Raw genomic sequence first — 19,764 nt, forward strand, 5'->3', positions numbered from 1 at the left:
GATAACTCATTAATGCAAATGTAACACGATCTGCAAAAATTCAAACTGAAAAAAAATAGTACAAATCTTTTTCTAATGTTTATGGTAGTAATAATAATGTTCAGAAAAGTGATTTTTTTTCAGTTGATGGTATCCCTTTATGGGAACAATGTCAAGCTAAAAATTGTGTTAGCAGTTATTTCTATTGCAGTAGCATCCAAAGGGTCCAGTCAGGTTTAGGCCTTATTCTGTAAATTCATAGAAAGACTGTTCCTATCCTGTACGCTTGCCCTTGCTGAAATAATTATTTAAACCATTTTCAGTTAAACTGATTCAACTTTGTGTGGCAACAAGTCCTAAGACTCCCTGATCTTGTAATCCAAACCTGTGTGGAATATGCTGACTTACTGCACTCTCTGAGTTGATTACAGGATCAGGGCCCAAGATAAGCAACCTCCAAAAGGTGAAAGGAGAGGGAAAGAGACAGTCTCTATACAGATGTATGCTGGTTGGATCTCCACATTTAGGTGCAGAACTATTTCCAGTACAAGAGCAGTCTGTTAACTTAACCTACTCCGTTTCATAGTAAAATTAGATAGAGACTATTGCTTAAAGTTATTTTTAAATAAAAGTGTTGTGATATTAAATTACAAAATACCAATTGTAGTCACTAATTCTTGGTTTTCTGTGTTTTGTTTTTTTTTCCCTTTCAAAGGAATTCAGTGCTTATGTGCAACAAATTAAATATGGTGTGGCTAGGATTAAATCAGCCATGCCAAGAGTCTATGAGCTGGCAGCTGGGGGCACTGCAGTTGGTACAGGGTTAAATACCAGGATTGGTTTTGCTGAGAAGGTTGCTGCTAAAGTGTCTTCACTGACAGGTAAGGATGACACAAAAGAAGAGATTCTTCTTCAAGTGATTGCATATGTGCATTCCATTCTTGGTGTCTGTGCACCCAGCACATGGCTGTCAAAAACGTTTTCCCTCAGCAGTACCCATTAGGTGGCTCGAGTTCCCCCTTTTTGCTGTGTGCCACTGCATGCAGGTGTAGAGGGCAGAGCCAACACAGCCCTCCTCATTTTCTTCTTACGGCCCAGAATGGTCATTGGAACCCTCTTCAATAGCAGAACAGTGCGCTCTCTCTCTCGCTCTCTCTCAGCTTTTCTGAGTAGTAGTGTACATCATATCGTTAATAAATTTTAGTAATTTTTTTTAAAAATTCAGATTGTTTTTGTTGTTTTCCTCATTTGAGGATTTTTTTTTCTGCATATGGTACCCAGGTAACTAGGATTCAAGCCATGTGCTTCTTGCTTGAGGCCTGTGCCAGTGAGCGACCCTCACAATAGCTGCCTGAAGTGCTTGGGTGAAACACATGTTAAAGGCCAGTGCTCCATTTGCAAGGAGTTCTAGCCTAGAGTGAAGAAGGATAGGGAGGCTAGGCTGAAATTCCTGTCGATGGAGGCGGCACTCAGGCTACTGTCAGACCTGTCCCGATTTGATTCTGTTCTGAGTGCTGCAGCTTTGGTGAGAAGCATACTTCTAGCTTTAGTTGTATCCTGGCACCAATCTTTCACTCATACTGAGGAACAAATATGAGACTTCCAAAGAAGACCTGGTTGGGGCAAGGTCTTCACCGTCTAAGTCTACTAAGATGGGCAAGAAGGTGTTGAGTAGAGTGCACCTGAAACCTCCTCCAAATCGGTGCCTAGGTTGAGACAGTTGGCTCTGGTGCCTCAGAGAGCACTATAAAGCCTGGTGCCAGAGGTGGCACTGTCATCATCTTCCGTCCCTCAGGAGACTGTCTCAGTGCCGAATACCCTGGAGGCATTTGTGGCGGCAAAGAATCTGCTCTGCCTCTGAGTTCCAGTGTCACCATCATCCCAGGAGTTGCATCCCTCAGCACTGTTGTCCTATCTGGAACCAGTAGTTCAACCTTTGGTACTGCAGCTGCCTGCTTCCCGCACAGGTGGCCTTTTGGTACCATCCACGGGGAAAGCCACAGTGACGACAATGCTCCACTCATCACCAGGTTCTTGGCACCAGTCTCTGGCACTCACTGGATCAGCTCCTCTGTGATCAAAGGAAAAGAAGTCTTCGTCATTGGATTTGGAGGTGGGATTGTACGTCTCACAAACCAGAAGCAGGACCCCTGGTCTCCTCACAGATCCTCTCTCCCTCTGAAGGCTCGCAGCGGTAAGCTGGAACTGCCATGAAAATGTGGCCAGGCCAGTGGGGCTCACCCTGTATCAGTGGCCATCTTGGAACCCTTAGGGTTTTCCCCCACCTTCCCGATCTTCCCCTCACCGTGCATACTCAGTCCCCTCATCTAGAAGGACAGCGTCTGTGCACCAGGGAGCTCCATGTCTAGAGTCCAGTACCGAGCATCAAGAAGTCGTCATGGAGCCAGAGCAACAGCCTATAGAAAAGATTCTACCACCTCCAGTCTTGGCTTCCTCTTTGTCCTCTCCAGATAAAGCGTTTTTGTCAGGCAACTTCACCTCCTCCTGATGATTTTAAAGTTTATCAGGAGCTGTTGAAGAGCATGGCTGCAGATTTGGGTGTACAGGCTGAGGATGTCGGGGAGAGTCGTCACATTACCCAGTTGGCATTTTATCATCTGTTGGTCCCTCCAGGGCAGCTCTGCCGATTCATGAGGCAATGCTAAAGCCTATAAAGGCTCTATGGAAGATTCCATCTTCATTGCCTCCCACCTCAAAAAGGGCAGAAAGAAAATATTATGTACCCTCCCCAGGTTTTGAATACCTTTATACTCACTCACTAGTGGGCTCATTAGTTGTGACAGCAGCTAATAAGAGCGAGCAACAAGGGCGCTAGTTTACCGTCCCCAAATCAAAAAATGCTAAAAAGCTGGACTTATTTGACGGGTTTTACGGCTGCATATTGGTAACCAATTGGCTCTGCTGAGATAGTATGTTTTTAATTTGAGGTTCCATGGAGAAGTTCAGAGAGCTGCTTCTAGAGAATGCCAGGCAGGAGTTCTCTTCCCTGGTCAATGAGGGCAGACTAGTTGCGAGAACATCACTCTGGGCAGAGCTAAATGCAGCAGACTCAGCAGCTAGAACCATGGCTTCCATGCTCACCATGGACATCATCCTGATTGTAGCTTTCTGGTCTTCCCTATGAAGTCCAAAATACAATTCAGGACTTACCATTTGATGGTCCTTTTCAATTTTTAGACCAGATGGACAGCAAGTTCCTTGAACTTAAGGACTCTAGTGTCACTCTAAAGTCCTTGGACTTGTACACACCTGCCCCAGTCAGAAAGCACTATTGGCCACAGCAGATGCACCAATATTCTGGTCCACCTCCTCAACAGGAGTTGTCCAAAAAGAGGTCCAGGGATTATAGGCATATGCATCCCCTTTCTGCTGCTTCAGCTCCAGTTCCAGGCCCTTCAAGACACCCAGGAAGTACAAAGCATTTATTTTAATGGGCTGGTCAAGGTTGCCATGCCAGTCTCTGTCTCTCCAGACCCAAACTCCCTCACCTTCACAAACCATCTGTCCCGCTTCCACAGTGCTTGGTCCCAAATTACTTCAGATTAGTGGGTTTTGAACTCTGTGGAGGGTAGAAAACACTCTACAGTTTGCTTCTATCCCTCCCTCTCCCTCTTCTGAGACCATTCTCGTGAGGAGCCCCTCATTCATCTCTCCTTCAGTTGGAAGCCATAGAGCGGGTTCCACATGGTCTAAAAGGGAAGGGTTTGTAGTCTAGCTATTACATAATCCCAGAGGTGAAGGGGGCAGGGTGTCTCATACCAATCTTAGACTTGTGTCAACTCTGCAGGTTCTTGAAAAAGATACTGTTCCGCATGGTCAGCACAGCTTCTGTTGTTTCCTCTTTGGCCTGTGGAGAGTGGTATGATTCCCTCAGCTTAAAGGATGCCTACTTCCATGTGTCAATCAAGCCCACAAGAGGTAGCTCCAATGTCTGGTAATTCAAAATCATTACCAGTTCATTGTACTACTTTTTGGCCTGTCAGCAGCACCCATGGTGTTCACAAAAGTTATAGCAGTAGTAACTGCATTCCTCTGAAGATCAGAAGTTCACGTTGATCTCTACCTGGAGGACTGGCTTTTCATGGGCTGGTCCAAACCGCAAGTATGTAGCAGTGTAACCCTGATTCAGTCAACATTCAATGCCTTGGGACTATTAATGTAGAAAAGTCCCCCTTCTCCCCAGTCCAGAGGATAGAGTTTATAGGGGCTGTACTGGATTCATGACAAGCAAGGGCCATTCTTCGAGACTCCAGGTTCCAGGCAACTTGATCATTTGTTATAGGTTTGAAGTTTCACTCATCAGAACAGCACAAAACTGTTTGAGACTTCTGGGACATGCAGCCTTTTGCACCTATAGTGTTTCAATATGCCAGACTGCACCGAAGAACTCTGCAGGGCTGGCTGGCATCAGTCTAGTCAGCAAACCACCATCAGTCAGCCTTCATGGTGAGGGTGCCATCCCATGTCCTCACCTCTCTAGATTGTTGGACAAATCCAGCTAACATATGTGTGTGCATTCTCTTTGCCTGCCTGCAACAGATGCTCACACTGGTGACAGATGAATCTGCTCTAGAGTAGGGAGCCCACGTGGGTTCTCTGCAGACACAGCTCCTCAAAAGATTTAACCTTACACATCAGTGTCAGAGAACTAAAAGCTGTCAGATGGGCATGCAAAGTGTTTATCACAGATCAGGATAGTAGCCTGCTAGGCCTCACAGTCATGTGGTCAGTGTTCTACCTCCACTCTTTCAGGAGGCCACTCTACTCTAGGAGCCCTGTATTTCCAACTCAATAGATCTAGAAGCATTTTACCTGCTGGGGGTATGAAACAACCTAATGGACCAGCTGATCAGATCATTTACAAGTCACCACAAGTGGACTCTTCATCCAGATGTGGCCAGATACATCTCCCAGCAGTGGGGGTTTCAGTGCACCTACTGTTCTTGCTGTCAGTGGTGTCAGGAGGCATCACCCTTCACTTGAACTGGCTCTCACATGTACTGGTAAATTTGTTGCTTGTCCCCAGCTGCTGATACTTAGTACTTTGGTTGAGCTTTTTCACTAAAAGGCTCACAGTATAGGAATTAATAATTACTGCTGCCTCTTCCTTACATCAGCTGCTGCATCTCATGGTGGCTTTCCATCTGCCCTGTGCATGCTAAGCCTCTTCCAGATCTTACTGTTTGTTGAGAACAAGAGAAGGCCTCCCTAAAATTAACATACAATCTGAAAACTAACTAACTTGAATTGTTAAGAGGGAAAAATACACAGATTAAGGCTGAATTGTAAGAGTTTCTTTAAATTGGCAAAGTTGTCTGGGACGAACTGATAATGCCCACGCTTCATTACAATGTTAAGGTTGCGAATTTTAAGTACTCAAAAGGAAATGTAGAGTGGTTGTAAACACTTAAATATCTTACTCTTGTACATAATGCTGACCTTAGATGTGATCGTCTTGTTCTTTGGGTGTTTGCATGTGTGCGTGCCTTGTGCACGGTTGTCGGAGAGCTTTTTTCCCTCAGCAGTTCCTGTCAGGGTGACTCACGTGCCCTATGTCACAATGTGCTACTGTGTGCTGGTATGAGAGGGTGGAACTGCCTCTGAACCACCTTAGTTTCTTCTTACCTTCACTGACGGTTGTTCGTAATTTCAGACTTTTTGTCATAAGCTTCCATCACTCCTTTGTCTGTATGCCCTGTTATTGTTAGGAAGTAGTTAGTTAAAGTTAAGTTAGTTTTAGCTAGTTTTAGTGATAGATTTTAGTTTTACGTCTTTTGGACTAATTTTTCATTTTTCAGAACTGGGATCAGTACTGAAGTGATGCCACAGTCACCAGGTTATAAGACCCATTGTACATGCACTAAGCCTATGCCAGTGAGTAACCCACACCCAGCCTGTTTTGAAATGTTTGGGAGAATCCCACATAATTTACAAATGTTACTTTTGTAAGGGACTAACAGTATGTACGTACAGAGCTGCACTGCTGCAGCCCGTCTGGTGAAGACGCTCTATGCCAACAGGAGAGAGCTCTTCTGTTTTCATAAAAAAACCACCTCCATGAGCAGCATAGGTTATGTTGATGAGAGAAGCTCTGCCGCCGACATAAGTGTTCATATGCACGGCGCTATGTCAGTGTAACTTATGTCGCTCAGGGGTGGAATATTCACACCCTCTGAGCAACATACGTTATGCCAACATAGGCTAAGTCTACACAACAGCCTAAGTCGTGCTCAAAGAAAGAGTGGTGTGGCTCAAATGTTTGCTCATGGAGGCAGCACTCTGCATGAGACGAGTCTGATGGGGGGCAGAGTGCGCCCCAGATAAATCGGCCTCCATACGGTGCACACCAGGGATGTCTGCAGCCTCTTGGTACCATTCAGCAGTATTGCAGAAAAGTTTTAGACTCTCCTCAGGCTCGATATCTTGCTCATGAGTGTTGGTGCTGAAGCCTAGTAGAGGCAGAGACTTTAAGAGACATTTGAGGGAGAGTCTCCTGCTGGAGCATTGTTCAGCTAAGAAGAAGGGGGCGCTGCATCTGGAGCCTGTGCCAGATTTGTCCAGCACATCCCCTGAAAGGTCTCTGAGACAGACCTCTTGGTCATTGCCACTTCCAACCACCGTGAAAGCATGTGCAGCTACAAGAGACCTCCTTAGCCGGTCAGTACTGGTATCCCTGGTTGTGCAAGAGGGTTTGCACTCAGTCCCAATGTTTGTGGCACCTATCTCTCCACGTCAGGAACTCACTGTACAGTTACCTCCCAAACTTCTGCAAAGGCCAGTGCAGTCGAAAGGCAAGCCACCTTTGATATCTCTGGTACCACCGTCCCTGGGCCCAGGCTACCTCTCTCCAGTCCCAAATGGTTGTGCCCCACTGATGTTGGACATTTCAGATTCTTCCTCTTCAGATTCAGAGGTGGATTCATCTGCATCTCCATTACAGATTTGGGGACCACAGGTCATGCAACAGTCACAGCACTGGCCGCTTCCTTCTAAGGAGGAATGGCCCGTTCAAGGCTGGGTCCCAGGCCCATATCGGTGGCCATTCCGGACACCACAGGACATCCCTCTAGGACCTCCCACAACTGTCTCATTCATTGTCTTCAGGACCGCTCAGGGGGCATTGGCACTGGGAGCATCATACTCCAGTAACCAGTACCAAGCAGCGAGAAGTCACTCCCCACTGCAAGTCATGGAGCAGCCACCATCTCAGAATCCTGTGACATCCTCTTCCTCATGGCCAGACAAGGCTGTTGAGGTGGCAGGCCATTCACCAGCCCCAAAGGACCACTGGGCTCATCAAAATCTATTGAACATGGTGGCCTCTGTTCTTGATATTCCAGCAGAGGTGGTGCGTGAAAGTTTTAACTAGTTGGTGGACATTATGATATCAGCCAAAGTGACTGCCAATTACTGAAGCCATTATGGAGCTGGTCAAGGCACTGTGGCAGACAGCATCTTCCTTACCTCCCCCAGCAAAGCAATTTGAAAGGAGGTAATCCGTCCCCTCAAAGGGATACAAGTATTTCTGTTCTCACCTTCAGCCAGGTTCTTTGATGGTGGGTGGTGGCTGCTAACGAATGGGAAAGACAAGGACATCAAGCATAAATACTGAAAGGCAAAGATGTGAAGAGAATAGACTTGTTTGGATGCAAACTTTATTCTATAGGGAGTCTAGAGCTCAGGACTGCAAACCAACAGGCACTCCTGAGCCACTGTGACTGCATTCTCTGAGAAAACAATATAACATTTAAAGACAAGCTACCAGAGGACTGTAGGCAGGACTTTGCCGTAATGGTAGTTGAAAACAAGCTGGTTGCCAGAATTCTCCAGGACAAGTAATAGGATAAGACAAGTAATAGGCTCCATAGCCTAAAAGATTCCAAGGTGGTGTTAAAATCTCATGGAACCTATACTCTGGCAACAAAGAGGAAGCAGTTTCATTCTCAACAGCCTTACAGTGCTCCTCCACCCTCTGTCTCAAGATCCACCAAGGAGAAAGGGCAGGGGTTATAGGAGACAACATCTGCTGCCCTTCTCTTCAGCATCAGTGGGCTCATCCTACCCAGCCACCTCACCCAAACAGACATTTTGATATGTTGGTCGAGGGCAGTGAACCAGTGACTCTAGTTCCATCTGTTTCCACCCTCTGTTTAAAAATAGTTTATCCCATTTTCTAAGTGCTTGGGCCCATGCAACATTGGATTGGTGGGTCTTAAGCACGATGGAACTGGGGTATGCCCTCCAGTTCACTTCTCCTTGTCGTTGTCCTCCTCCTCCCCACCTTTCCCATCTCTCTTCAGGAACCACTCTCATGAGATCATCCTTCACCAGGAGATTCGATTCACTTCTTCAGGCAAAGGGAAAGGCTTGTTCTCCCTCTGCTTCTTGATCCCTGAACAAAAGGTTGTCTTGGACCTATTTTAGATCTAAGAGATTTGAATGAATTCCTAAAGAAAATAAAATTCTGCATGGTCACTGTCAAGGTTCCTTCCCCACTCTGAACTCTAGGGTACAGATGTGGGAACCTGCATGAAAGACCCCCTAAACTTATTCTTACCAGCTTAGGTTAAAAACTTCCCCCAGGTACAAACTTTGCCTTGTCCTTGAACCGTATGTTGCTTCCGCCAAGCATGTTAACAAAGAACAGGGAAAGAGCCTACTTGGAGACGTCTTTCCCCAAAATATCCCCCCAAGCCCTACACCCCCTTTCCTGGGGAAGGCTTGATAAAAATCCTCACCAATTTGTACAGGTGAACACAGACCCAAACCCTTTGATCTTAAGAACAATGAAAAATCAATCAGGTTCTTAAAAGAAGAATTTTAATTAAATAAAAGGTAAAAGAATCATCTCTGTAAAATCAGGATGGTAAATACCTTACAGGGTAATCAAATTCAAAACACAGAGAATCCCTCTAGGCAAAACCTTAAGTTACAAAAAGACACCAACAGGAATATACATTCCATCCACCACTGCGTATTTTACCAGCCATTAAACAAAAGGAAATCTAATGCATTTCTAGCTAGATTACTTACTAACTAACAGAAGTTCTGAGGCTGCATTCCTGATCTGTTCTCGGCAAAAGCATCACACAGACAGACACCCTTTGTCGTCCCCCCCCCCCCCCCCCAGCTTTGAAAGTATCTTGTCTCCTCATTGGTCATTTTGGTCAGGTGCCAGCGAGGTTATCGTAGCTTCTTAACCCTTTACAGGTGAAAGGGTTTTGCCTCTGGCCAAGAGGGATTTTATAGCACTGTATACAGAAAGGTGGTTACCTTTCCCTTTATATTTATGACAGTCACCCTAGCCTCGATTTATTCCCTCCCTGGAACAGGGGGACTGGTATGCTGCCCTCGATTTAGAGGACGCTTACTTCCATGTCACAGGTTTCAGAGTAGCAGCCGTGTTAGTCTGTATTCGCAAAAAGAAAAGGAGTACTTGTGGCACCTTAGAGACTAACATTTATTTGAGCATAAGCTTTCGTGAGCTACAGCTCACTTCATCGGATGTATGATAGCTCAGTGGTTTGAGCATTGGCCTGCTAAACCCAGGGTTTTGTGGGGAGGGATAGCTCAGTGGTTTGAGCATTGGCCTGCTAAACCCAGGGTTGTGAGTTCAATCCTTGAGGGGGCCATTTGGGATCTGGGGCAAAAATTGGGGGTTGGTCCTGCTTTGAGCAGGGGGTTGGACTAGATGACCACCTGAGGTCCCTTCCAACCGTGGTATTCTATGATTCTATGATATAAATGTCAGGGAGTTAAGAGCTGTGTGACTAGCCTGTTCAGCTTTCTTCCTTTATATAGTAGGAAAGAAGTTGTTCATTCTGACAACTCTGCAACTGTGCTTTGTAAACGGACAGGGAGGAGCATGGTTGACCCAGCTATGCTAGGAAGCAATTTGCTTCTGGAACTTTTGCATAACCAATTCAATTCATCTCAGTCCTGCTTACTTTCCAGGGAAACAGAACACTTTGGGAAATCAACTGAGTAGGACCTTCTCCAATCACCACAAGTGGTCTTTATGCTTGTACATTACCAAATCCATCTTCCAGCTCTGGGGGACTCCCCACATGGATCCGTTTGTAACAGAGTCCAACAGAAAATGCCGTTGGTTTTGTTCTGAGGGAGGTCTTAGCCCAGGCATATGGACACATGCTTTTCTGATACCCTGGAATGACCCCCTCCTGTCTGCCTTTCCTCTGATTCACTTGCTGCCCAGAGTCTTGTTCAAAGTCAAACAAGACCACGCTCATCTCATCCTCATAGCATCAGTATGGGCTTGACAACACTGGTACTGAATCCTGCTGATCTTGCCAATCAAGCCTCTGCTGCCTTTCCTGTTGGATCCAGATGTGATTTCTCAAAACCATGGCCGCCTGTTCTATGAGACTTACACCTAATGGCTTGGATGCTTCATGGTAAAAGCCTTTGGAGAGATCCTATTCTAAAGATGTCCAGGAAATGCTTCTGAATAGTAGAAAACCCTCAATTTGGAGCATTTAACTGGCTAAATGGAAAAACCTCTCCATTTGGTCCTGTCAGACAGGCATATCCCCAGAGCATGCACCTCTGAACCTCATACTGGACTATCTTCTGTACCTAAAATGTCAGAGTTCAGCAGTTAGCTGCCAAAAGTACTTTTACAGAGTTATCTTAGCTGTCCATACCTCAGGGAATAGTAGATCCTTTTTCTCCAACCCCATTGTTGATAGATTCCTAAAGGACTTGGATCAGATAGGATCTTGCACATGGGAGTACAATCCATCCTTGGGATCTGAACTTGGTCCTAACAAAGTTAATGGGACCACCATTTGAATCCTTTGCAACTTGCTCTCTGCTCCACCTTTCTATGAAGGTAGCATTTTTAGTTGCCATTACTCAGCCAGAAGGGTGAACAAGTTGAGATTCCTATTGTCAGAAATTCCCAATACAGTTTTCCATAAGGATAAGTTTATCTTCTCCCTCACCCAAAACTTCTCACAAAGGTAGTCTCTAATTTTCACATTAACCAGGCAATCTGTTTACTGACATCCCATGAGCATAGAGATGAAGAGGTGCTTCATTTATTAGATGTGAGAAGGGCTTTAGTTTTCTACCAGGAGTGTACTAAGTCCTTTAGATCCTGCACACAGTTGTTCGTTATGGTTGCGGACAGAGATAAGGGCTGACCAGTTCCCACTCAGAGAATTTCATCTTGGATCTCTTTGTGCATTTGTTTATGCTACCAGTTGGCTGATGTAGACCCACCAGCTAGAGTATTGGTGTATTCTGCTGGAGCACAAGCAACTTTGGCAGCTTTCTTGGCGCAAGTGCTGATCATAGAAATTTGTAAAACAGCAGCTTGGTCATCAGTCCACACTTCTGCTTCTCATTATGCCATTTCCTTTCAGTTCAGGGATGATGCCAGTTTCAGACAGGTTGTCCTGCAATCACTGTTCAGGTAGACTGCAGGTCTATCTCCATGTTTGACTGCCTGAGAGTCACCTGCAATAGAATGGACGTGTGCAAGCACTTGAACAAAAAAGTTACCTACCTTTCTGTAACTGTTGTTGTTTGAGATGAGTTGTACATGTCCATTCCATGACCTACCCTCCTTTCCCTCTCTATCATAGTCTATCAGGTACGAAGGAACTGAAGGGGGTGATGCAATGCCATGTGGTGACAGGGTGTTTGAGCCACCCTAGTGGGTACTTTTGAGGAGAAAACTTTTCTGACAGCATGAGGCATGCACGCACCTACCGTGGAATGGACATGTGCAACACATCTCGAACAGTTACAGAAAGGTAGGTAACCGTTTTTTCCTCAAACAATACCACCATGATAAGAACTTTTCTTTAGGAAACTTTTGGTTGTCAGAAGTCTGGAGAAGAAAACATTCTGCTTGACTTGGCTGCTTAATATTTTTACTTTTATATTCTCTATTATGATTTTTGTATTAACTAGACAGCATTTCAAGAGCTTTGGCTAAGGGCATGCTGCTTTAACTAATGGTTATGCCTCAAAAACCTTTAATACTCATTTCTCCTTAGGCTTGCCTTTTATCACTGCTCCAAATAAATTTGAAGCTCTTGCTGCTCACGATGCTCTAGTTGAACTCAGTGGGGCCATGAACACTGTGGCTTGCAGTCTGATGAAGATAGCTAATGATATTCGTTTCTTGGGTTCTGGACCACGCTCTGGTCTAGGTGAACTCATCCTGCCTGAAAATGAACCTGGAAGCAGCATCATGCCAGGTAGTGTATCCAATAACAAATGTCAATTACATTTGTGTGAAAAAGTAAGAGTAATTATTAACAGTTACATGCAGAACTATATCACAGAGTTCAGTGGTAAAATGGTATGAAGCACTGAAATGATGCAGTTTTTGCCAGCCACAAATTCTCCATTTTTGTCCACAAAAATGTGTGTAAGTAAAATTATTTGCTTTATTGTGTGTGTGTGTGTGTGTGTGTGTGTGTGTTTTGAAGAGATGTGGTATAAAGGTTTAGTTGGCATGAGTCTGGGAAGAGCACATTACTTATGATTGGTAAAGCCAACATTTTTTATGCAGAGGTTTTTATTGTCGCAGATTTTTAGATTTACCCTCTGAATTCAAATAGCATCTGTTATTCAGCTTTAACAAATAAAGGTAGATTATCTTGGGGACTGTGGATAAAATTTCATCCCTCCCTCCCAACCAGTGAAGATTGCATGAGGAAGAGGAGCGAGGGAGGGGAATAAGGACTTCGAAAACTCTTTTTCCTCCCCTTTCTAAAAAGTAATTCAAAGCAGGCCCTTCATGTGTTTAAGTGAATACTTGCAGATGGAATGGGTGTGTGTGTGTGTGTGTGTGGTGTGTGTGATCTTTGTCTGTTTAGTTCCACATATAAATACAAACCATTGTGGCAGCTTGTGGGTTTTTTCTTCTGCAGAATATTTTTAAATGGGAGGGGTTTTAGGATTGAAACATGCACATAAATTTTCTGATTCAAATGGCCTTTGATTCTGATTTCTTTCCCCTGAAGTAAATGAAGTTTGTGCAGGTCATTTCTCCATATTGAGATAAGGGTGGAAGACAACTGCCCAGTTCACGTGCTCCTGGAAGGTTGCCAGTGCAGCCCTCATCATAACAAAGTTTGGACAGCCCTGCTTTAAAGTGTAATCTTGCAGCTCCTCCTTTCCTCCTCAAAGAAAGGGGAGAAATGTAATTTTTAAAAAGTTTTGATTGTTTTGTGGGAGCTATGAAGGGGTATAAGTTTCGGAATAACCTTTGTCTTGAGTAGCAAGGCATTCTGGGAGGCAAACAGTTGTCAAGGACATACAAGGTAAATGTCTGACAGGCTTCTCACAGCATAAACAAATCCTAGTTGTTATCAGAAAAGTGCAGTGGGTTTAATAAATCTGTGCCTATATGTTGTTCAATGCTTGACTGCCGTTTCTTAAAATCACATTTACCATTTCTGAGAATTTAAATTCAAAAACCAAAAACTGGAGAACTTGGTTTTTTTTCGTTCGGTTGGGTTATTTTTAAACACTTTCCCCTCCCCAACAGGAAAAGTAAACCCTACCCAGTGTGAGGCCGTAACCATGGTGGCAGCTCAAGTGATGGGAAATCATGTTGCTGTTACAGTGGGAGGCAGCAATGGACATTTTGAATTGAATGTTTTCAAGCCCATGATTGTAAGCTCAAAACATTTTTTTAAATTAAAAAAACAGTTATCTTACTGTATATCCTTAGGGAATAATTTCAGCGATTGCTTGGACAGCACAAGTCCTAGAGAGGCAGAGAATATGAATATTAGAAGAATCTTAAATTCTGCTTGATGATAAATAGCTCATCATTTTGAGAGAACTGGCTGTCCAATATGTAAGAATTGAGTTTTTTTTAGTACTTCATCATAGAAATGCATTATAAACTGTAATTATCATAGTGCCCCTAGGAGAAAAGGGCAGATGGCAAAACTGAGGCAGCAAGAATAACTTGTTTAAAGCCAAAAAGGATCTGTGTCAGAGCTGAGGTTTTGAACTGAGGAATTCCTAATTTCCATTCCAGTGCGCAAAAGACTTTGTTTTGTTGTGCAGTCCCTTTGGCCTTCCTGCAGTACTCACCCCAAGTGCCCGGCAAGTCACTTATTAAATTAACTGTTCAGATTTACATTACAAATGTTTAAAATGTAAATTCAGAATAATAATCTTGGGTTCGAGGTCCCTAAAATATTTATCTTATGCATTTCCTAGAAGGACACATCAGAATCTTAATGTGACAGTTTCCTTACTGTGTTTAATGGCAGATGCACAGCTGAGCACAGGAGTATATAGCATACACAGTTAATCACTTTGACAGTTGAAATTTCAGGCTAAATCATACCTATATTACTTCCAGTAAAAATTTTGAGAGAGTTGAATCCACATGCTGTCTGATTCATTCTGCTTCTGGGAGGTATCAAGGCAACAAGTACTTCATTTGCACACCTATCTTGTCTGGGTGCTTATTTTCCCTCTAGACTGGATTGTGCAGGGCATGGAGGAATAGAAGGAAACTTGTTTAGTGTAGGTGGAGAAAGCAAACAAAGGACTAAGGGGGCTGCCTTTCTCCATGAAGGGAGAGTTAGGAAGAGGAGGAATGCACAGGGGAGAAATTATGGGAAAGAATAGAGACAAAAGCATAAAAACAGGGAAGTGTGGTGAAGGAAGACCAAAAAGTCAAAACGAGAAGAAAAAATAAAGTAGGAGATACAGCAGGAGAGATCATCATGAAAATAACAGTAGGGCTGGGCTTGCAGAATAGGCTACATTATAGCAGAAAGGTCAGGGCAGTAAAAACAGTGAGGGGCATGTAGGAAGCAATATTTTGTTTTCTTGCACCTGGCCGTTTACTGTCTGAAACTTTCTTCATTTTTTTCATGCTGTTTAAGGGTATTTTAAACCAAATGAATAGACTATTAAAAGCGGTATGTACTTGTCTATGAATCTCCTAAATAGACCTAGTAAGGAAATTGTTTTCATTTGAATAAGCATCTTTCTTCAAAGTCTCTAACTTTGACAATAATAATAGCATACTGAACAGCTACAGTAATATTCCCAATCGGAGATATAGGTGTCCCTTTCCATTATTATTCTTTACTAAACTTTGGCTTTAGTGCTATAACTGGATGCTGTTTCGGGGTAATTGACTGCCAGAGGGTATGCCAATTGTGCATCCACTTAATAATTTTAAATATCTTTTATTGATGTGTTTAAAATTCACACTTCTCTTTCTGAAATCACTTACATAGCACATGTTTAATCTATTGATTTCTAAGTAGTTTACAAACATGCTTTGCTTATATATTCAATGGTACGGATAATGTCTACTGCTGATGTCTACTGCTGTCTACTAAGTGTTCTTCAGGATATGAAATGCTTCACATAAAGTGCTTTTTTAAAATATCAGTGACTCAATTTATATCGCAAAAGGAAGAGTACAGTACAGGACACAATCCTTTGCTAAAGATGTACTGTAAACTGGATGGATATTATAAGGCTTTTAAGAAATGATGTATCTAATAACTTTCTGCATTTTTTAGATTAAAAATGTATTAAACTCTGCAAGGCTCCTTGGAGACGTCTCTGTTTCCTTCACTGACAACTGTGTGGTCGGAATCCAAGCCAACACGGAGAGGATCAACAAACTAATGAACGAGTCTTTGATGCTGGTGACGGCGCTTAATCCCCACATAGGTAAAAGTCTGAGGCTGATATCTATTCATTAGAATATATAAATTTCTCAAAAAAAAATATAGTGAAAGTTACTGTGAATAACCAAGCAGTAGATTACTCTGCTTAACAAGGTACAATGTTTCAGACTTCTTATATTTTGTTCTTTGATCAAGAATGCACTCAAGTGCTTGATCAAAAATTAGTTTTTTCTTTATTGACAAACTGAATTAATAAGAGAATTCATTATGGCCAGGTAACTTTTTTGTTTCTTTTTTTTCCCTTTTTTTCATAAGACTATTTCTAGTTGTTTACCTACATATTTTGAAAAATTCCATCACATTGTGATGTGTTAGAAAACTAGCGCAGACAATTACACAATCAAGGCCCTGTGTTGGTAGGGGAACCTGTATATCCCAGACTCATGAGTAAGGCTAAGTTTTTTGTCATGGATATTTTTAGTAAAAGTCAGGGACAGATCACAGGAAATAAACAAAAATTCATGGCAGCCCGTGACCTGTCCCTGACTTTCACTAAAAATATCCCTGACAAAAGGGGTAGGTGGGTTCAGCACCCACTGCTGTTGGGGCTCCTGGGTTCCCCACTGCTGCAGTGTATGGGAGCTCTGGGGTCCCCCTGCCCCGGGGCTGGGCTGCTGCGGGGTCCCCCCGCCCTGGGAAGCTGGTAGCTGCAGGGTCCCCCAGCCGCCCATCAAGGCTGAGTAGCTGAGCAGGGTCCACATGCCCACTGCAGCTGCATAGCTGTGCAGTCACCCCACCAGGTTGGGGGCTGGGAGGTGCGAGGGCAGGGCTAGCTGGGAGCTCCAGCCCCAGGGCAGAAAATGTCACGGAGGTCAATGGAAGTCACAGATTACGTGACATAATCGTAGCCTTACTCATGAGTAGGGTGCCTAGGTCACTCTCTTCTAGCCATACTCTCATTTTGTACAGATAACAGTATTATAAATAAAACTAAAGTACAAAATATGAAATAAATGAAATACACCTTGTGATGTATTATCCTTTTTTATTGTTTTTTGTTCACTCATAAAATTCAGTAGTACTCAGTGTCTTGCATTTGAGTCTACATTAGTGAGGTTGTGCTTTATCTTGCACTAGATCCTGCCTACCTGTTTGCCCCATCCATCCACACAATAATGCCTCTTCTATCTAGTTTAATCACACTGTACACACTGAACAGCATATATATCCCAGAAGCTTTTGCGTCAAGCACTATTGATGAAGGTGAACGTAAATACTGCTGAGGTGTACAGATGTAGAAGCTGGCTAGAATGCTTCATCAGGCTGCTGGCAATGTCAGCACCAAAGATAGAGAAACACTCTTACAGGCTAAGATATGGGTGGGATTTCTTGTCTGCGAGGATGCTGGAGAAGATGGAGGAAAGGGATCTTCAAGCTTATCTAAGTCCATTTCTACAGCTTGTCTTCCCCGGCCATATAAACTATACCTGTTATCCTCTTCACAATTTTATGAACTAATATTATTGTATAAATATTAATAACTACCACAACCTTTACTTAATCGGAAGTAGATAAAGAGCAGTTCTTTGAGTGGTTACAGATGTGTATTCCACTCAAGTGTGCACATGCCAAGTGCACGAGAGCTGGAGAACTTTGCCTGTAGGCGGTGCTGCGCTCATGCCTCTGGCCTTTAGCCGCTCCCCAGGCTATTTAAGGGTCCTGCCACCCTGATCCCCCTTTGTCCCTTTACTGCCCACAGCTACAATCAGAGCGTTTGGTGTGGTTGTTTCTGTTTTCTAGAGTTTTATTGTATGTACACCGGACCCTCACTAGAACGCGGGATTTGGGATCCATGTGCAGTACCGTATTAACGCGGGGACTGCGTTATAGCAGGGACCGCGTTAAAATGAATTCCAATTAAAGTAATTAAATTTGGGATCCATGGCTGCGACTGCGTTATATGTGAATTCGCGCTATATAGATGCGCATTCTAGCGAGGTTCCAGTGTAGTTTAGTAGTACCCCTAGGTTTAGTTGTATTAGTAGATTAAGATTGATATTTACCCTGGGTGATGCCCTCAGTGAGGTTTAAACATTGTCCATCATGTGGGATGTCTATCCCCAAGTGACCCCCACCCGTGGTGTGTGTTTTTGCACAGGAGAAGGTCAGATGGAAGAGGTGCTCTGTTGTTTAAAAAGAAAATTCACTTGGTGAGGGACTTGTGTCTGAAGCAGCACCTCTTAGAGCAGGCCATGAGGCCTGCTTCAGCACTGGGGACCTCTGCAGATTGCCTGGACCTGCACTCTCCCTCGGAGCTGGCCTGGGATGTAGCTCCCAGCTTGGGGTCTGGTGCTTTCCCTAATGGGAAGTGGGATAGTTCTCCTTTCTTTTGTCCTTCAAGAAAGAGGTCTCACAAGATGAACCAAGGCTATCCAGGACTTGGTGAGAGGCCTTCTTGTCTTTTTAAGAGGACTACTGACTAGCATTGTATGCAAGATGGAGCTGGGCCACCTAACTGCTCCCTGGTACTTCCCCAGGATCCGTTAGACATTGTACCATTGGCTCGGGTACTGGCCTTGCGAGTCTGAGTTAGGTATCAACAACATCCTGCATCAGCACTGCCTCTGTCTATGCCATTGGTCTACCAGGCAGCGTCAGACCTGCTCTGCCTTTCCATTCCTGATGCCCTAATAATTCAGGAGCATTTGGCAGCAGGGGCGACTGCTGCTTCTGCTGTGCTCTCGGCATCATCTGGTTTGGTTGCAGATTGTCTCGTTCCTTGGCACTGTATTCTGTTCCACCTAGGGTGACCAGATGTCCTGATTTTATAGGGACAGTCCTGATTTTTGGGTCTTTTTCTCACATAGGCACCTATTACCCCCCACCTCCTGACCCAATTTTTGACACTTGCTATCTGGTCAGCCTAGTTCCACCAGAGAATCAGTCTTGCAGTCAACATCCTGTTTGGTACTGAGGAACCCATCGGTGCAGGTGCTGTCTTTGGCACTGACTATATCTTTGCTGCAGACTTTATCTTTAGGGTTGGTACTGACTTCTGCTCAAGGACTGTTTTGCTCTGGGACCATGTGGAACTGCAATGCCTCTTTCAGTACTGAAGGCACCAACTTCTCATTCATCCTCAGTACTGATACCATCTCCTTACTGGTTTTTGGATGAGGCTTGTTGCTTGCCTGCTTCTTTGGGGGGTGGCTTCTCCACTATCACTGGATGACTACTGGAGGCTCGTCGAGATCGAGGACATCTTCCTCTTCTTTGCTGTCCAAGCACTATTCTCAGCAATCCTGAAGACTGTCCTCCCATCACCATCAGTACCGAAGATCAATGCTGTTACCGCAGTAGGGGTAGCGGTTCCTGGCCTAGTACCTACTAGCCAACAATGCCTTATGTGTATTCCCAGTGGCCCCCTTGGAACTCTTGGGATGTGGCAACTTGTTCTCTCTCGCCTATGTCAAAAGACAGCATTTCTTATGGCATTAACTTCTGTGGGAAGAGTTACTAAGCTGCAGGCTCTAATGGTGGGCTTTCAGTATATCCAGTTTTTCAAGGACATGGTTGCCTTGAGATCTCATCATAAATGTCTCTCTAAGGTGGTGCCACTATTTCATCTTAACTAGACAATTTACTTACCTATATCTTTTTTCCCGCAAACCTCATTCAAATGCTGATGAACAGCGTCTTCACTCCTTAGATTTGAGGTGATGCTTGGCATTTCACATAGGAAGAACAAAACCATTTTGTTCACCACCTTGTCTTTTTATTTCCTTTGTGGATCACAAGAGTGATCAAGCAGTCTCCACACAGATAATTTCCAGTTGGTTAACATCCTGTATCACTGCAGTTTGAGATAACCGCTGTGGAGGTGGAGTCTGAGTTAAGAGCCCATTTGACAAACTGCTCAAGCAGTTTCAGTCACTTTTCACAGTGATATTTTTATATTGGATGCTTTCAGGGCTGCTACTTGGTCTTTGGTACATACTTTTACCAAGCTTTATACTTTTATGTCTGCATCCTGATCCGATGCAAATTTTGGGAAGGCAGTATTGCAGTCGCTCTTTAAATAGACTCCAAGCCCCACCTCTTTTTGGTACTG

The 19,764-nt window shown here is 44.0% G+C and overlaps 1 protein-coding gene across 1 annotated transcript in view; it reads left to right on the forward strand.

The window, feature by feature from the left end:
- The window catches only part of FH (fumarate hydratase), a 45,257-nt gene that overhangs the window by 23,038 nt on the left and 2,455 nt on the right, over window positions 1–19,764 (forward strand). The window contains exons 6-9 of the mRNA XM_077810904.1: window positions 695–860; window positions 12,027–12,230; window positions 13,529–13,656; window positions 15,543–15,696. Coding sequence (XP_077667030.1) covers window positions 695–860; window positions 12,027–12,230; window positions 13,529–13,656; window positions 15,543–15,696 — 652 coding nt within the window. The remainder of the gene's footprint in view (window positions 1–694; window positions 861–12,026; window positions 12,231–13,528; window positions 13,657–15,542; window positions 15,697–19,764) is intronic.

The sequence above is a fragment of the Eretmochelys imbricata genome, chromosome 2, assembly GCF_965152235.1.
Source record: "Eretmochelys imbricata isolate rEreImb1 chromosome 2, rEreImb1.hap1, whole genome shotgun sequence".
NCBI lineage: Eukaryota > Metazoa > Chordata > Testudines > Cheloniidae > Eretmochelys > Eretmochelys imbricata.